Source organism: Cebus imitator, unplaced genomic scaffold (genome assembly GCF_001604975.1).
Source record: "Cebus imitator isolate Cc_AM_T3 unplaced genomic scaffold, Cebus_imitator-1.0 Scaffold101, whole genome shotgun sequence".
Taxonomy (NCBI): Eukaryota; Metazoa; Chordata; class Mammalia; order Primates; family Cebidae; genus Cebus; species Cebus imitator.
In genome coordinates this window covers 909,128-923,474 of record NW_016107416.1, presented here as the reverse complement: position 1 = coordinate 923,474, position 14,347 = coordinate 909,128, and the positions used below count along the sequence as shown (strand labels likewise).

The 14,347-nt window shown below is 53.4% G+C and overlaps 1 protein-coding gene across 3 annotated transcripts in view; it reads left to right on the top strand.

Annotated features, from left to right (window-relative positions):
• Positions 1 to 14,347, top strand: part of NRG2 (neuregulin 2) — a 187,295-nt gene that overhangs the window by 147,752 nt on the left and 25,196 nt on the right. For all 3 annotated transcript variants that reach the window (XM_037741409.1, XM_017536744.2, XM_017536745.2), the window contains exons 3-4: positions 4,927 to 5,045; positions 13,674 to 13,794. In XM_037741409.1, coding sequence (XP_037597337.1) covers positions 4,927 to 5,045; positions 13,674 to 13,794 — 240 coding nt within the window. The remainder of the gene's footprint in view (positions 1 to 4,926; positions 5,046 to 13,673; positions 13,795 to 14,347) is intronic.

Here is a 14,347-nt window from a genome sequence, read left to right as displayed (position 1 = left end):
CTCTTTCTAGAAGATGGCTTCTCCCCTACTTCACTGCGGTGATGGAAGTCGGGAGAGCTCCCCTTTCCCTCCTCATGACTCCCAAACATGTCCACAACCTGCCTATCCTCATCCCACCCTACCTAGTGGCCCACACTCACACTCACCCTCTCTCCCACACATTCCCACACACAGAAACACATACCCACAGAGCCCGGGTACTACCAACTCACTCCTTTCTCTGGTAACTTCAGCTTTCTCTCCCTACCAACAAACCCACACCCATGGCTTTTTTTCTCAAATGCTCTTTCTCCACGCCGCTGCTCTCCTGGCCCTCCAGCGGTTGCTGCATCTCATTTCCGGCCTCCACCACCACAGGAAGTCACTAAAGGAGCTAGCCTCGTGCCCACTGACTGCACACTCTCTCGTCCTCCACCCACTCTTTGCCCTGCTGGAATCCACCTTTTGAGTACATGCCCAACCTCTCGATGGCTGTGGCCCTGGAGAAACCCCGGTTATCTCCACGCTCCCTGGCTCAGGCCTCCAAGGCTCTCAGCAGCCTCGGCATGGGAACACCCGCTCCCCTGGTTCTGTGGTGCTCCTCCTGGTCCTGCTGTGAGTCTGGACACTGTCTCTTAGTTGCCGTCAATGCTGGAACTTTCCTGAGCTTTGGGCCTCACTCTGCTTTTCTCCCTTTCCACCTGTGGATGATTTCACCTTCTCCTGTTGCTTTAAGAATCTGAGACCCCAAGTCTCCATCTCAGACATGATGGCTTTTTCACCTGAGTTCCAGACCCGTGCTGCAGGGGAGACAGTAGGTGCCACACCTGAGATGCCCCACAGACATTTCCAATTCTGAATGCTCCATCTGGCCTCTCTCCTACCCACTCTAGTCCTTTCTCTCCCTCCCGTGTTTTCCTCTCATCTGTAGCTCAACCAGGCTCCCTGATGCTCAACCCTTGACCCCTTGTCTGCGCAGGGGGTCACTCCTCTTTCCCTGCCTGCACATTTCTTATCTGGTCTCCTTGCCTCTAGCCTCCTTTCCTCCTCTGTCCCACTCTCGGCCACTCCCCACCTTTTCTGAACCACAGACCCCTTTGAGAATTCATTTCTGAATCAACGTATCTGTATGGAGTATCAACTATGTGCCAGGCACCCTGCTAGAGGCTCAGGATATGTCAGTGAACGAAACAGACATGGTCCTTACCTTCATGAGTCTCTAATCCAGCTTCTACTATAGAATCTGGTAGAAGCCTCATCCCTTTCTTCAAGAAAAAAGTGTAGCTTATGTACCCAGTTTCCTTGTAATTCTAGAGGTCCACAGTCACTGACCACTGTGAGTGCCTGATGGGAAATGATCTTTCTAACATGAACATCTATTCAATCATCCATTCAAGACAGAGCTTGAGAGCCTACTGCGTGCCAGGTACAGCCTTGGGGCTCTTCCGACTCCTATTCCTGGCCTACAAGTCACTGCTCTGCTGTTTCCTGAACTGCTGAACTCCCAGCTGCTGGTCTTTCCTTTCATGGCCCAGGCTGTTCCCTATGCTGGCAGCTCTCCTCCCCTCGCTTGTCCCTGGCAAGGCTCTCCAAGGCCTGGCTTAAATGTCATATCTCTGGGACACCTTCCTAAGCCCTCCAGGCAGCTCTCATTGTCTCCTCCCATGGTGCCTTAAACGTTGCTTCATTGCTTTGTGGAGGGATCTCTCTCTCCTTCCAACATGAGAGAGCCTCAAAGCCTGGAGCCCTACACCCAGACACCCCCTTCTCCCCTATAGGGCCTAGCAGAGCTCTGCACTGAGGGCTGAATTGATGAGAATCTGGCAGGGGTAGCAGTGCTCCTCTCCTGGGTGTAGAGTCCCACTGGGACTGGGCAGCAGGCCCTTTGGATGGTCTTAGCCTTCTGAACCAGTGACTATGCTGGTTAAGCCTCAGTTTCATCTGACAAATGGGTTACCCCATCCAGAAATAGGGCCTGGTCTTCTCCTGGGTATTATGGACCCCTAAGAGTCTAAAGTGTGCCCCCTGCCCCCTACCTTTCAAGGCCCTGCCCCATTTGCTGCATCCAGAAACTTCCTTGATCTCCCTGTCCTGCCCTGGGCTCTTGGCAGTGAGTTGTGAGTGCTGGAGGAGTGGGCCGTGATAGGGAACCTCTGACTCCCTGCAACCAAGGTGCCCTAGGAATGACTTAGTGAGAACTGCCACCTGCACACGCTACCCATCCTACACTGCACACCTCACCTAGTAGAGGGGCCGGGGCAGTAGCAGGAGTCTGCTTTCTGACAAAATGTTCTCTGTCCTGTCCACCCACACAGCAGCTGGCTCCCCTGCCTCCTGGCACTCTCCCTGCCTAGGTCGCGCTCTGTCAGGGCATCTCTGATGGCCTGCAGAGACCCCCTCCTCAGTGAGTGCTGTCTGTCTCTGTGCCCACTGCACTGAGACAGCTCACCCAAGCCTTCCTGTGCCAGGAGAAAACTGCCACCCCAAGCCCTGGGCACGGGGCCTTCCCCTGCAGAGCTGCATGTTCCCTTGTTTATGAGGGGCAGGCTGGAACAGGCCCCTTGAGCAGGCAGGGGCGGTGGGGAGGCGCTGAGGAAAATGTAGAGGACATAGCTGCCCAGATCTCGTCCCTGCCAGCAGAGAACCAGCTGGGGAGGTGGGGGGGCGTGGTCACCATCTCGGGGCAAACCTGAGTCAGCGTGTGATGGAGCAGCAGGAGCAGAGCACAGCACCCGGCCTGCCTCCGAATCCTCAGGCTTCCGCCTGGAGCTGAGAATGAGGAGGGAGAAGGTGGTGATTCCAGCTCCCGCAGGGCCTGAGAAACCCACAGAGCCCCACCCTTCAGCCCTGACCCAGAGCCCCATGTGCATCTCCAGGGCCTGCTTCAGTGAAACCATCAGACAGCTGCTAAACCAGGACACCTGCAGCAAGCCTCAGGGTCATTGTCTCCCGTCCCCCACCTCTTTATTGTTCCTCAGAGGGAATGGGTTCTCCCGGAGCCCTGTGCCTACCTTCTACAACCTGCCTATCCTCATCCCACCGTACCTGGTGCCACATGCCTGCATGTGGGGAGTTCTTCCTTAAAATTCTGTCACATCCTGCTACATATGATGCTGTATAAGGGAAGCACCTCTGAATTCCATAGTGGGTGACAAGGCTCTGAGTCCCTTGTGCATCAACACCTCCACCCCCAGACCCTTAGGCGATACCCCTTCCCTGCTAATCTGGTCAGTGTACTGGGAAGTGAGAGAAGCCATACCCTAGGGAAGCTGGAGTTTGTGGCATCTAATTTGGCTGGAGCAGGGAAAGAGATGCTGTCTTAGTCAGAGGGGCCTCCAGGGTTCTGTTTAATGAAGGGAACAAACTGTAATTGACAGAAGAGGGTTGTGGGCCGGCACCAGGCCAAGGAGACAGAGACCAGCTTGAGCCAGGAAGGATATGGTATAGTTATGCAGCTGTCACCATAGCATCAGCAGGGACATCGCCATGCAATAGGATCTGTAGACAAGACAACCTTGTAGCACCCTTGTTTGGAGGATCTGGGGGTAAGGATGCCTGGGAAGAGGCTCCCCTCAGAGGTGGAGACAGCCCAGGTAGGAATCGTGGGCCACTTTGCATCTCCTTGACCCTGGCCCAGCCTCTCTGCTGGCCTCCCCGTGGCCTCCTTACCCCATCAGCTCCATAGCTCAGCTTTACACCCCCTAGGCTCAGGGCAGTGACACCTCTACTGCCCTCCCTCATGTGCCCCCAATTCTCCAGCCCTCTACACATAGTCTGGAAATGTGGCTTTTAATTCAGCACTAAAAAGAGGAGGAGATCATACCATGTACAGAAATAACCATGTTACTTCTTGCTTCCTCCTGGGGCCGGGCTGGGGTCCCAGGTTTTATCCAGAGCCCATGCTGGCCCCTGGAGGCAGAGGGAGGGGTGAGGGCTGTGAACAGACCCTTGCAGAGCCTAAGCACCCTGGGGTAGGTGCAAGGAAACTCTGAGGTAGAAGGAGAGGTTTGGCTGGGGCTTCAGAAAGAAGAGGGGGACCAGGGCCAGGTGCCCTGGAGTCACAGCACTGGGGGGATCCGCCCAGGCCTGGCCACACAGTTCTTAGCATGCAAGGACTAGGTGCAAAGCTTCAGGGCTAGCCCCAGCTTCCAGAGATAGCCCATGTCCTCATGAACTGCAGCTCCTGGCATACCTCTGCCTTTGCCTTGCTGAGTGCCCTTGGGCAAATCAGGAAGTTCCTCTAGGACTCAGTTTTCCCTTCTGTAAGAAGAGAACACTCAGGTTGACCCTGAAGATCAAGTTCAGGATCTTTTTGTTCCCCAAGGTATACAAGCTCCTGGCACACAGAAGGTGCTCAGTAAACATTTGCTGAATGAATGAATGAAACAAAACCCCCTTGGAGAAGCCACAGAGTGCCCCTTAGTGGCAGGGCTGATTTTGAGAAAAAGGGAGAGCCCCAGGTTTGCATCGGGAGTCTGGGCACCATTGCAATGGGAATCTGTCAGGACAGCTGCCCTCCCGGGTATCTGGGAACAGGCCTTGCATACCCAGAATGACAGGCTGCCACTTCCCAGGGGAGGTGGAGGCAGCTGGGAATGAGGGAGGTGGCCATGTGACTTCCTACAGGGGGCCTGGCTTTACCCCCACAGAAGAATGTTACAACCATGGTCCAGCCGTAGAAGAGTGGATATGAGGGATCATAGATTTAGGACATGTACGCACCCCTAGTCCTGCCCTGTGTTGTCCGGAGGGCTCAGGGCTCCCTGCAGCTGCAAAGACTCCCTGCTCCACCTGGACTCCAGAAATGGCTGGGCGGAGGGAATCTCCTTCCCATCTAAGCTGCAGAGCCATTGTGGCTCTGTGGAGAGGCGACCGCTGGGTGACCGCTGGGGAGCCACAGCCGGCCCTGGCTCATGCCTTTCCCCCTCTTATCCCCTCCCTAACCAGAAAGAACTCACGACTACAGTTCAACAAGGTGAAGGTGGAGGACGCTGGGGAGTATGTCTGCGAGGCTGAGAACATCCTGGGGAAGGACACCGTCCGGGGCCGGCTTTACGTCAACAGCGGTAGGTGGGCCCCGACAGAGGGAAGGGTCCTAGAAGGATTTGCAGGGCAGGCCAGTGGCCCCCCAGCCCTCGGGCCCTGCACGTGATCCCTCTCGCACTCAGCTCCCCTCCCTCCTGCTGGTGCCATATCAAGCCCTAGATCTCAGCCGATTCAGAGAAATGCAGTGGAAGCATAAATGTTTAGCTTTGTTATCTGGGCCTGGAAGAGCCGCCAGCTCTCATTTTAAATACCCTGAAAACCAAATATTTTGAAATCAAGAGGTGGGGGGTGGGGGGAAGGATATTTTTAGAAGGCAATTATAGGAGGCTGGGCTGCCAGGAGCGGGGCTGCAGAGAGAGGCAGGCCCGGGGTGTGCGCAAGCTGACTGCCTGTTGCCTGCTGCTTTGCTGGGCCCCTGAGCACTGGCAGCCCTCTCCACTGGGCCATGGGTGGGCAGCTTGGATGCATGGGGCCCCTGGTGGCAGCCTCTGTTCAGGGAGGACAAACTCCTCCCCCACAGGCCATCCCCATTCCTTCAAGTCTTGCAAGGTCAGGACCTCACAGCACCTCTTACCTTCTCGTCTGGACAGTGGCAGGCCGAGCCTCAGGGTAGAGGCTGCCTTCCTGCTGTGCTGCCCTCTCAGGCCCTGGTTCTTTCCCTTGGCTGGGAAATTGCCTGTCCTCTCTGCCAAAGTTGCCTGTCCTCAGACAGTGCCCCCTCCCCTCTGGACTGAGTACCTACAGATCGCCCTCCTCCTCCCAACACACACAGAGTATGCCATTTGGCTACCTATTTATTGGGGTTTACTTCCAGTCCTGCCTGTCACAGGATCTAATCCTGTATCTGTCATTACCTGCCTCTATTTCCACCAGACAGCCTTCCAATACGCCCAGCATGGTCCAAAAGATGACATGGAACACACTGTGCCCTGTGGCCCCCAGACAAAAACCTAGTACAGACCCAGACTGTCCTGTACTGGTGAGGGACACCCCATCCTCCCAGCCCCTTGGGCTCCTTGGTCTCCCTTGCCACTGTGTCTAATATATCTGAGTCTCCATGTCCTTGCCAGTCTTCTTTCTGGATCTTTCTCATGTCTGCCTCTTCTGCTCCTCTAACTATCCCTCAAGGGTAAAACTGGCTCAGGCTTTATCCCTAGTCACCTGAACCAGGGCAGCAGCCTCCTAAGGTGCTTTTATCCTGTCATGTTCCCCACCCCACAGAACCACAGAACGGGGGCTTTGTTCTCACCACCCTGGCCTAAGTGATCTTCCCAACCTGACTTCCATCAGTCCCCTGTCCATTCCATTCTTACTCTTGCTCCTATGCCATCTCTCCCAAGCAGCCTTCCTCCTGGACCATCCCAACCCACTACAACGTCTCTCCCAGCTAGGGCTCCTCTCCTGGGCCACTCCTTGGCCAACCATAGTCTGATGGCATCTCTTGGATTCTAGCCTTTCATTAGCCTTCAACTCTCATGCTGTTGCTGAACTTTCTCTGTGGATGTGGCCACCCCAGTGAATCTGTGAGCCCAGGAATGGGAGAACAGGGAGGATGCTTTCTCCTGGAAGTTACAATCGTAGTATTTGTTGAGCCAAGCTCCACATTATCCCATGAACCCATACTCAAAGCCAGGACATATTTTATAAATAATGAGAAGCTCGGAGAGGTTACATATTTCACCAGGAGTCAAACACCTAGTTAATGATAGAGCTGTACCATGTAAAAGTAGTTGGCAAACACTTAGCCTTTGAGCTCCATGGGGCTATGTCTAGTCTGTCTACCACCCTAGCCTCAGGGCCTAGCACAGCACCTGGCTCACAGTGGGTGCCTGATAGATATTACATAAGAGAACTTCTAACCTGCTCCAAGGTCTTTACTGCCTCCTCGATGGCCCAGCCTGGACATGATAGCAGTGGGGGTGTCTGAGCTCCGACTTCTCTCAACCTATCCCAAGTTTGGGAAAGTGGGCTGGTCTGGAGTCTAGCACTTGCCACGTCTGCCATAGTGGTCAGACATTCTCGGATCCGCTTTGGATTTGGGGCTTCCTATTTCATTAGTCAAGACTTTCTTGATGAGAATTAACTTAAACCTATCTTAAGGGATTTATTTATTGGCTTATAAAGCTGCTAAGTTCAGAAGTGGAACTGGCTCCAGGCATGACAGAATCTAAGAACTCAGAGGAAACGTCCAAGAACTCACAGGATGGGTCAAGACAGTGTCTCTCACTATGTATTGGCCTCATTCTTTCCTACTGTAAAATGGGCCTCTCCGTGTTTGGGGAGTGAGGTGGGAAGAGGAGGCCATGGCCTCAGACAGTTCCAGACCTACCACATCCCGGCTCCTTATAGTCAGAGCTCTGCCACCCGGAGAAAAAACATAGCTTTGTCTCTGTGTCCATACGTACAGTCACAAGCATGGATTCTGACTGACCCTGCCAGGTCATGTGGCTCACGTGACCAGTCGCTGTGCTGGGAGGGTGGGGACCATCTTTGCCTGGCCTGTCTGTGTGTGCACAGGGGCTACTGAGAGGCAGAGCACCGTGAGTGACGGCCTGGCCAGAACTCCACGGAAAAGCACTTCCGTAGAGGGGTGCTGTTAGCAGAGGAAGCGGGAGTGGCTGCCATGCAGAAAAGCACAGGAGTGCCCTCTCTCTTGCACAGGGCTTGGGGCCTGTGGCCAGAAATGGTGAGACCCTTCAGATAAGCCATAGTCCTGTCCCATTCATGGATTCCTGTCAGCCCTTAGCGGGCTGTGCTCTGATCAGTTTAGGGACCAGACAGTGCAGGCTTTGGGCTGAGCACTGAGGGCATATCTGGAATCTCAGCTGCTCACAGCCTTCTTGCCTCTTGATCCTCCGGGGGAGCGGCAAGGCAGAGCAGGGGAAAGAGTATGGAGATTTGGTGTCATCCAGGCTCCATGTCATGCAGCCCTGAGTAAGTCACTTCACCCATCCCCATCTTCAGTTTTCCCATTGTGGAGCTGAACTAGATGATCTTTAAGCCCCTGTCCCTCTAAAATTCTGGGATTTGAGTTTGATGTTGAGGCTGACATACTGTGCACCTAACCAGTACACGCACACACACATGCACACACGCCACACCACACCACACCACACCACTTCTGCTGCCTCATGCAGTCCGTGGCAGGCAAGAGCCTACTCTTGATGGGGAGAGGTGAACAGGGCCACTGCTGGGGACCAGGAGGCCCCTGCTGTGGATATTTTCCCAGGCAGAGATGCTGAAGCTCCTTGTTTATCCACGGAACCTATGAGACCTGCAGCAACCACACCCTGTGGTCTGCCCCCTCTGACTCATCCCAAGGTGGGTTGGTTTGGCCCGCCCAGGCCAAAGGGAAGCCAGGGCTATAGGGATGGGGCAGCCAGAAGAGGGCACAGGGAGGCCATCGGGGCATCGCCTCGGCTCTTGGGTGGCTACTGCTCTGTTTGGGTGGAGCCCAGGGCTCCTTCCTCAGATCAGACTAGGCCTTCCTTGTAGTCAGAGCTCTGCCAGTTCTCAAGAGGTCCCCTCCTTCCTGAGCTGGCAGGCAGGAGGAGTTGCAGGAAGTTTGTGGTACTAAGACAATAGTCGGTTTGGTCCAACCCACTTCTGAGCTAGAGAAACAGATGCCTCATCTCAGGTGAAAGGCAGCTTGGGAATGTCCTGAGGTGGCTGTACCTGATGTCAGGCTTTGCCCCACAGGACAGGCAGTTTTGACCTGGGGTGTCATAGGACCATGGAAGCCGTGGAGAGGCCTCTGGGCCAGTCCCTCACCTGGAGTCTTGAAAAGGCTGGCTGTTTAAAAACACACACACGCACAGATGCACACTCATGTCAGTCACTCTTTCAGCAAGCGCTTATTCAACAAGATCTTGCTCCAAGCTCTGAGTCACAGTCTTGGCCCCCAAGGAAGCCCCTCAGATGGCAGGAAACTAAAACCTGAACTCTAAAAGTCTGTCTTTTCTAACAAATTCAGAGGAAGGTAGGCAATTTACCAGAGGGAAAGGGGCCTCGATGGATGAAGAGACACTCAATCTGAGTCTTGAAGGACAGGCAGAAGTTGTCTCCATGAGCAAAGATGATAAGCAGCTGCAGTGTGGACAGCAGGGGACACATCTCCACAGCAGCGGCTCCTACCCTGCTGCTCTCACTCTGCAGGGGCTCTGATAAACTCACACTAAGACACTAACAGTTTATCAAATCTTCCTGGGCTTACCCCTTCCAGGCACTTTTTTAAATTAATTTTTAAGTTATAACTTATATACCATAAAATTCATCATTTTAAAGTATACAATTCAGTGATTTTTACTATATTCACAAAGTAATATAATCATCACCGCTAATTTCAGAACATTTTTGTCACCCCAAAAAGAAACCCCATGCACTCTAGTAGCCATTCCCATTTCTCCCTCTCTCCAGCTGAGGCAACCACTAATTCTGGACATATCATATAAATAGAGTCATACAATGTGTGGCCTTTTGTGACTGTCTTCTTATACTTAACGTAATGTTTTCAAAGTTCATCCCTGTTGTAGCGTGCACCAGTACTCCATTCCTTTTTATGGTTAAATACTATTTCACCGTGTAGACATGCCACATTTTATTTATCCACTCATAAGCTTGGGTTCTTGGGTCATTTGGATTTTTCCACATTTTGGCTGTTACGAATAATGTTTCTGTGGATATTTGGGCACAAGTTTTTGTGTGGGCATAGGTTTTCAGTCTCTTGGGGATACACCTAGGAGTGGAATTTCTGGAGCACATCATGACTATGTTTCATTTTTTAAGGAACTCCCAGACTGTTTTCCAAAGAAGCTACACTATTTTACATTCCCACCGGCAATACATAAGGGTTCCAATTTCTCCACATCCTCGCCACCACATGTTATTACCCATCTTTTCGATTCTGGCCATCCTAGTGAAAGTGGTATCTCAGAGTGTGTGTGTGTGTGTGTGTGTGTGTGTTAGAGAGATGGGGTCTTGCTACATTGCCCAGGCTGGTCTTGAACTCCTGGTCTCAAGTGATCTTCCTGCCTTGGTCTCCCAAAAGTACTAGGATTATAGGCGTGAGCCAGCCATGAGCTTGGCCTCATTGCAGCTTTGATTTTCATTCCCCTAATGTCCTTTCTGGAATATTTGCATTTAATAGGAGACAGTGCTTTAATCTACCAAAAAGATATCATCATCCTCCAAGGATACCAGACTAGTCCCTGGGATGGTAGCAGAGGGCACTGTTTCCTCCAAAAAATAAGATATTTATTTTCTCATTCATTCATTCAGTAAATATTTGTTAAACACCTGTTATGTGCCAGGCACCATTCTAGACATTGGGGTTTAGGGAAAACATGTCAGACATAGCTCCTGCCCTAATGGAGCTTACATTCTAGCAAAAGAACTAAGCATTAAACAGCAAACAGTTGGTGGGGTGCGGTGGCACATGTCTGCAATCCCAGCACTTTGGGAGGCTGAGGCAGGTGGATCTTAAGGTCAGGAGTTTGAGACCAGCCTGGCCAACATGGTGAAACCCTATTTCTACTAAAAAATACAAACATTAGCTAGGTGTGGTGGCATGCACCTATAATCCCAGCCACTTGGGAGGCTGAGACAGGAGAATTGCTTGAACCCGGGAGGCGGAGGTTGCAGTGAACCAAGATCATGCCACTGCATTCCAGCCTGTGTGACAGAGCAAGACTCTGTCTCAGAAAAAACAAAAACAAAAACAAAAAACCAGGAAACAGTTGCATACCTGGTCATGTAATTATGTTAGAATAACCATAAGTAGAAGTATATGAAGCTAAGAGAGGGAATAAGGGAGAAGCCTGACCAGCTCAAGAAGTCAGGAGACTCCTCCCTGAGACACTGATATTTTGAACATCCTGGGCAGGAGGGCACCTGCTTCTTAGAGAAGCAGAGCTATGACCAGTGTAGTGTGAACATACTGGAGGAGAGGGACCGGAGATGAAGTGGGAGAGGGGGTCAAGCCCAGATTAGACCTGGGGAGAAGCTGGGGGCTTTATTCTAAGTGCAAACGGAAGCCATTGGAGAGCTTTGATAATAGAAAAGATTTATTCAATTGACACATTTTAAAGACCACTGTGGCTGCTGCAAAGTAAAAGAGATGAAGGCAAGAGTGAAGGCAGAAAGACCAGAGAGGAAGCTATTGTGCTCATCCAAGAAAGAGACAACGTCGGCCTGAGCTAGGGGAGGAGACGCGGGGCATGGATGGAGTCCGTGTATACGGACACACTGACGAGGGGGTGCAGACGCGTTGCCTCAGGAGCCCACATGTGCTAGAACAGTGTGACTACACCACAGTGTGAGTGCACCTCTTCCGTGTGGAAATCTCCCTAGAGTGTGGCTTCCCCACTGGCAGAGTTGGGCAGTAGTGTCTTGGGAAGACCCTGCCATTACAGAGGAGTGGCCTTTCTGAGGTGGAAATTCCTGTGGTCACTCTTTCCCCCACACCCCCTGTGACTGGTTCCCTGACTATCCTCCCTTTTTACCTTCCCGGGGCCCCAGCCTAGTCCCCACGACAACATGATGCTGGCAGCCTGTGCTCAGTGCACATGGCTGGGGAGGCTGCCTTTCTTCAGGAGTTGTCCTCGGCCTCCCAAGGCCTCGATGAGCACAGAGCTTGTGTGTGAGAAGCCCAAGTGTGCAACTGTGGCCCCGGCCACCCCAGCATCTTCCCCGCTGTCCACTGCTCACTTGGCTGGGGTGAAACAATGGGCACAGCAATAGGCAGTATATGCCACCCACAGCTGCAGAGGACACCAGGCTGGGCCTGACAGATCCAGGCTGAGATTTCTCTGGCTGAGCCAAGGCCCACAGGAGATCGCAGGCCTGTGGTCCTCACTGTGCTTGCATTCGTCTGCTTATGTCAAGCCTGGGTGCTGATGACGAGGATGCACAGCCAGGGGTTAGGAGCCCTGAGCCTCTGTTGCAACACACTGCACTCTGGCCAGACACTTTGCTGCCTTCTCTCTCTTCATTCCTCCCGTGCAATGTAAATGAAGGGCAAGACAACCTCAAGGGTTCTCCCAGCAAGGGGGTTTTACAACTGGCAGGCGAGGTCACCTCAGCTGTTTCTCTTCTCTGTCCCTTTCTTAGTTCCCTGGGTCTCACTGACCCAAAAGTGGGGCAGAGATCAGCAGGAGGTCTCCAGTCCCAGCCAGCATGTGGGTTCCAGCTGGGACTGGGGTTGAGCCAAGGAGGGAGACCTCAGCAGGGGTGGGGCTCTGGGATGCCAGCTCAGTAGCAGGCATGATGTGGAGGGGACGGTGAAGCCGGCCCTGCCCGCTGGACTTTATCAGCGTGCTCCTCAGACATATACAGAGGCAGAGCTGTGTATACACTCCCAGCCCCCCACGCTCCATCCGTCTCCCCACATGTCTAAACACTGAGGATGCCGAGTGCCTGCCCTCCTCCTCTTCCTCCTCCTCCTCCTCCTCCTCCTCCTCCTCTCACTTCCACCCCCATTGCTTCAGGGAGTGAGAGAGACCCGGTACCCCTGAGGAGACAGGGCCAGCCGGGGTAACTTGGGCCACCTCATTCAGGAGGCCACTGCTGGGCTGGGTGGAAACCAGAGGCCCTCAGAGGCCCTGGGAGCTGAGGGGAGCAGGACCTGCTTCTGGCTGTCCAGCCTGGATTGGACGGGGCATCATCTAAAACTGATGTTTGGGGCAGGAATGCTCACTTGAAGCCAGCTTTCTGGACGCCATTCCCTGATGAGGAGCAGAGCTTCAGTGATGCTCATTTCTCAAATGAGTCCAGTCAATCAGACGTGCAGTCTTAAAGCCCAGCCTTGCTCTCCCCCAGTTTCACGTCCCAGCTGCCCCCATCCCTTTCCCCAGCCCTGTCTCCTCAACAACCTGAAACCCATGATTTATGACCAGGGCTCTCCAAGGCCTGGAGGCTCCCTTGAGGGGCAACAGCTGATGAGGTGGGGGAGGAGGGGGCTGTCTGGGGTGGGGAGATGTGGAGAAGGCCCCAGATGCTTATGGAGATGGGCCATGGTAGCCTTTGAAGCATTCCTGGGAGGTTTGGAGCCAGCCCAGCCCTTGGAAAAAGGGGGAAGAGAGTAGAAGCTAGGGTTTCTCCTACCCCCAACACCTCTCCAGATCTTAGAAAATGACAATGTCCTGAAGGTGCCATCCCCTGCAGGCCCAGCTCCCTTCCAGCCACTCCCTGGTCCACTATGAGAGCCCAAGCCTTGCAGGCAGGTGTAGGTGTCTTCCCTGCACCCCCTCGTGGGTTTGTTCCCCACATGAGACATCAGAATCTCAACCACCTGCAAGGGAGCCCCCAGAAAGCCAGGCAGGGAAGGGGAGAGGTGGGCCCTTATTCAGCATAGGAAGCAGTTCCTGCTATTTTCTCACCCCGCGCTCTCCCCGCCCCCCACCACAAAAGAATGAAAATCTTCCTGGCCTTTGGAAGTTCGCCTAGAGCTTGGGTGCAGGGTTGCACTGGGCAGATGGGCAGAGCTCATGGTGGCCTCTCCTTTGCCTTATTAATGACTAGAAGGGACCACCCCAGTCATTCCTGCAGCCTCTGGTCATCTTCCAGTTTTGAGATGGGGCATGAGGGAAATGATAGCTGGGGCCTAGAGATGGTCTCAGTGGGTCACTGGCACATATCTCTCATACCCTTAGTGAGCACCACCCTGGCATCCTGGTCGGGGCACGCCCGGAAATGCAACGAGACAGCCAAGTCCTATTGCGTCAATGGAGGTGTCTGCTACTACATCGAGGGCATCAACCAGATCTCCTGCAAGTAAGTGACCAGTAGGGGTGGGCATGGGGGCAAGAGCAGGGTAGGAGATGCTGGGTCAGAAGTGGAGGGCTCTAGGAAAAGTGGGTTCCAAGCCACTGACAAGGGTTCCCCAAGGGGTGTAGATAGGAAGCTTTGTCCTACTTCCTAGCCCTTTCCCGGAATATAAGGAGTTATACGCTCTAAGGGGCACAGGGGCTTGTACAGTCTCCATTTCTCAGGCCCCTACCCACCCCATCTCCTGATGTCTACCCTTTCACCAACACCCTTTAGGGAGATGGTGAAAGTCTATGCCCTAGGCGCTGGGCTCTGGGTTCTCTCTCTCTCTTTCTCTCTCTCTCTCCCTCCCCTGGTCTCCCTTTCTCCCCCTCTTTTCCTCCCCATCTCTCAGCAACTCTCCAAACTTTGTTCTTAATGAACATGTCCCAGGCTGCATCTTTCCCAATAACAAGGAGCCTGGCACGGCCAGAGTGCAGATCCCAGAGCCCTCTGCTCCTGTAGCCTTGAGAGGAGAAGAGGGGTCTGCCCAGAACCCAGTACTGACCTCAGGATCTGG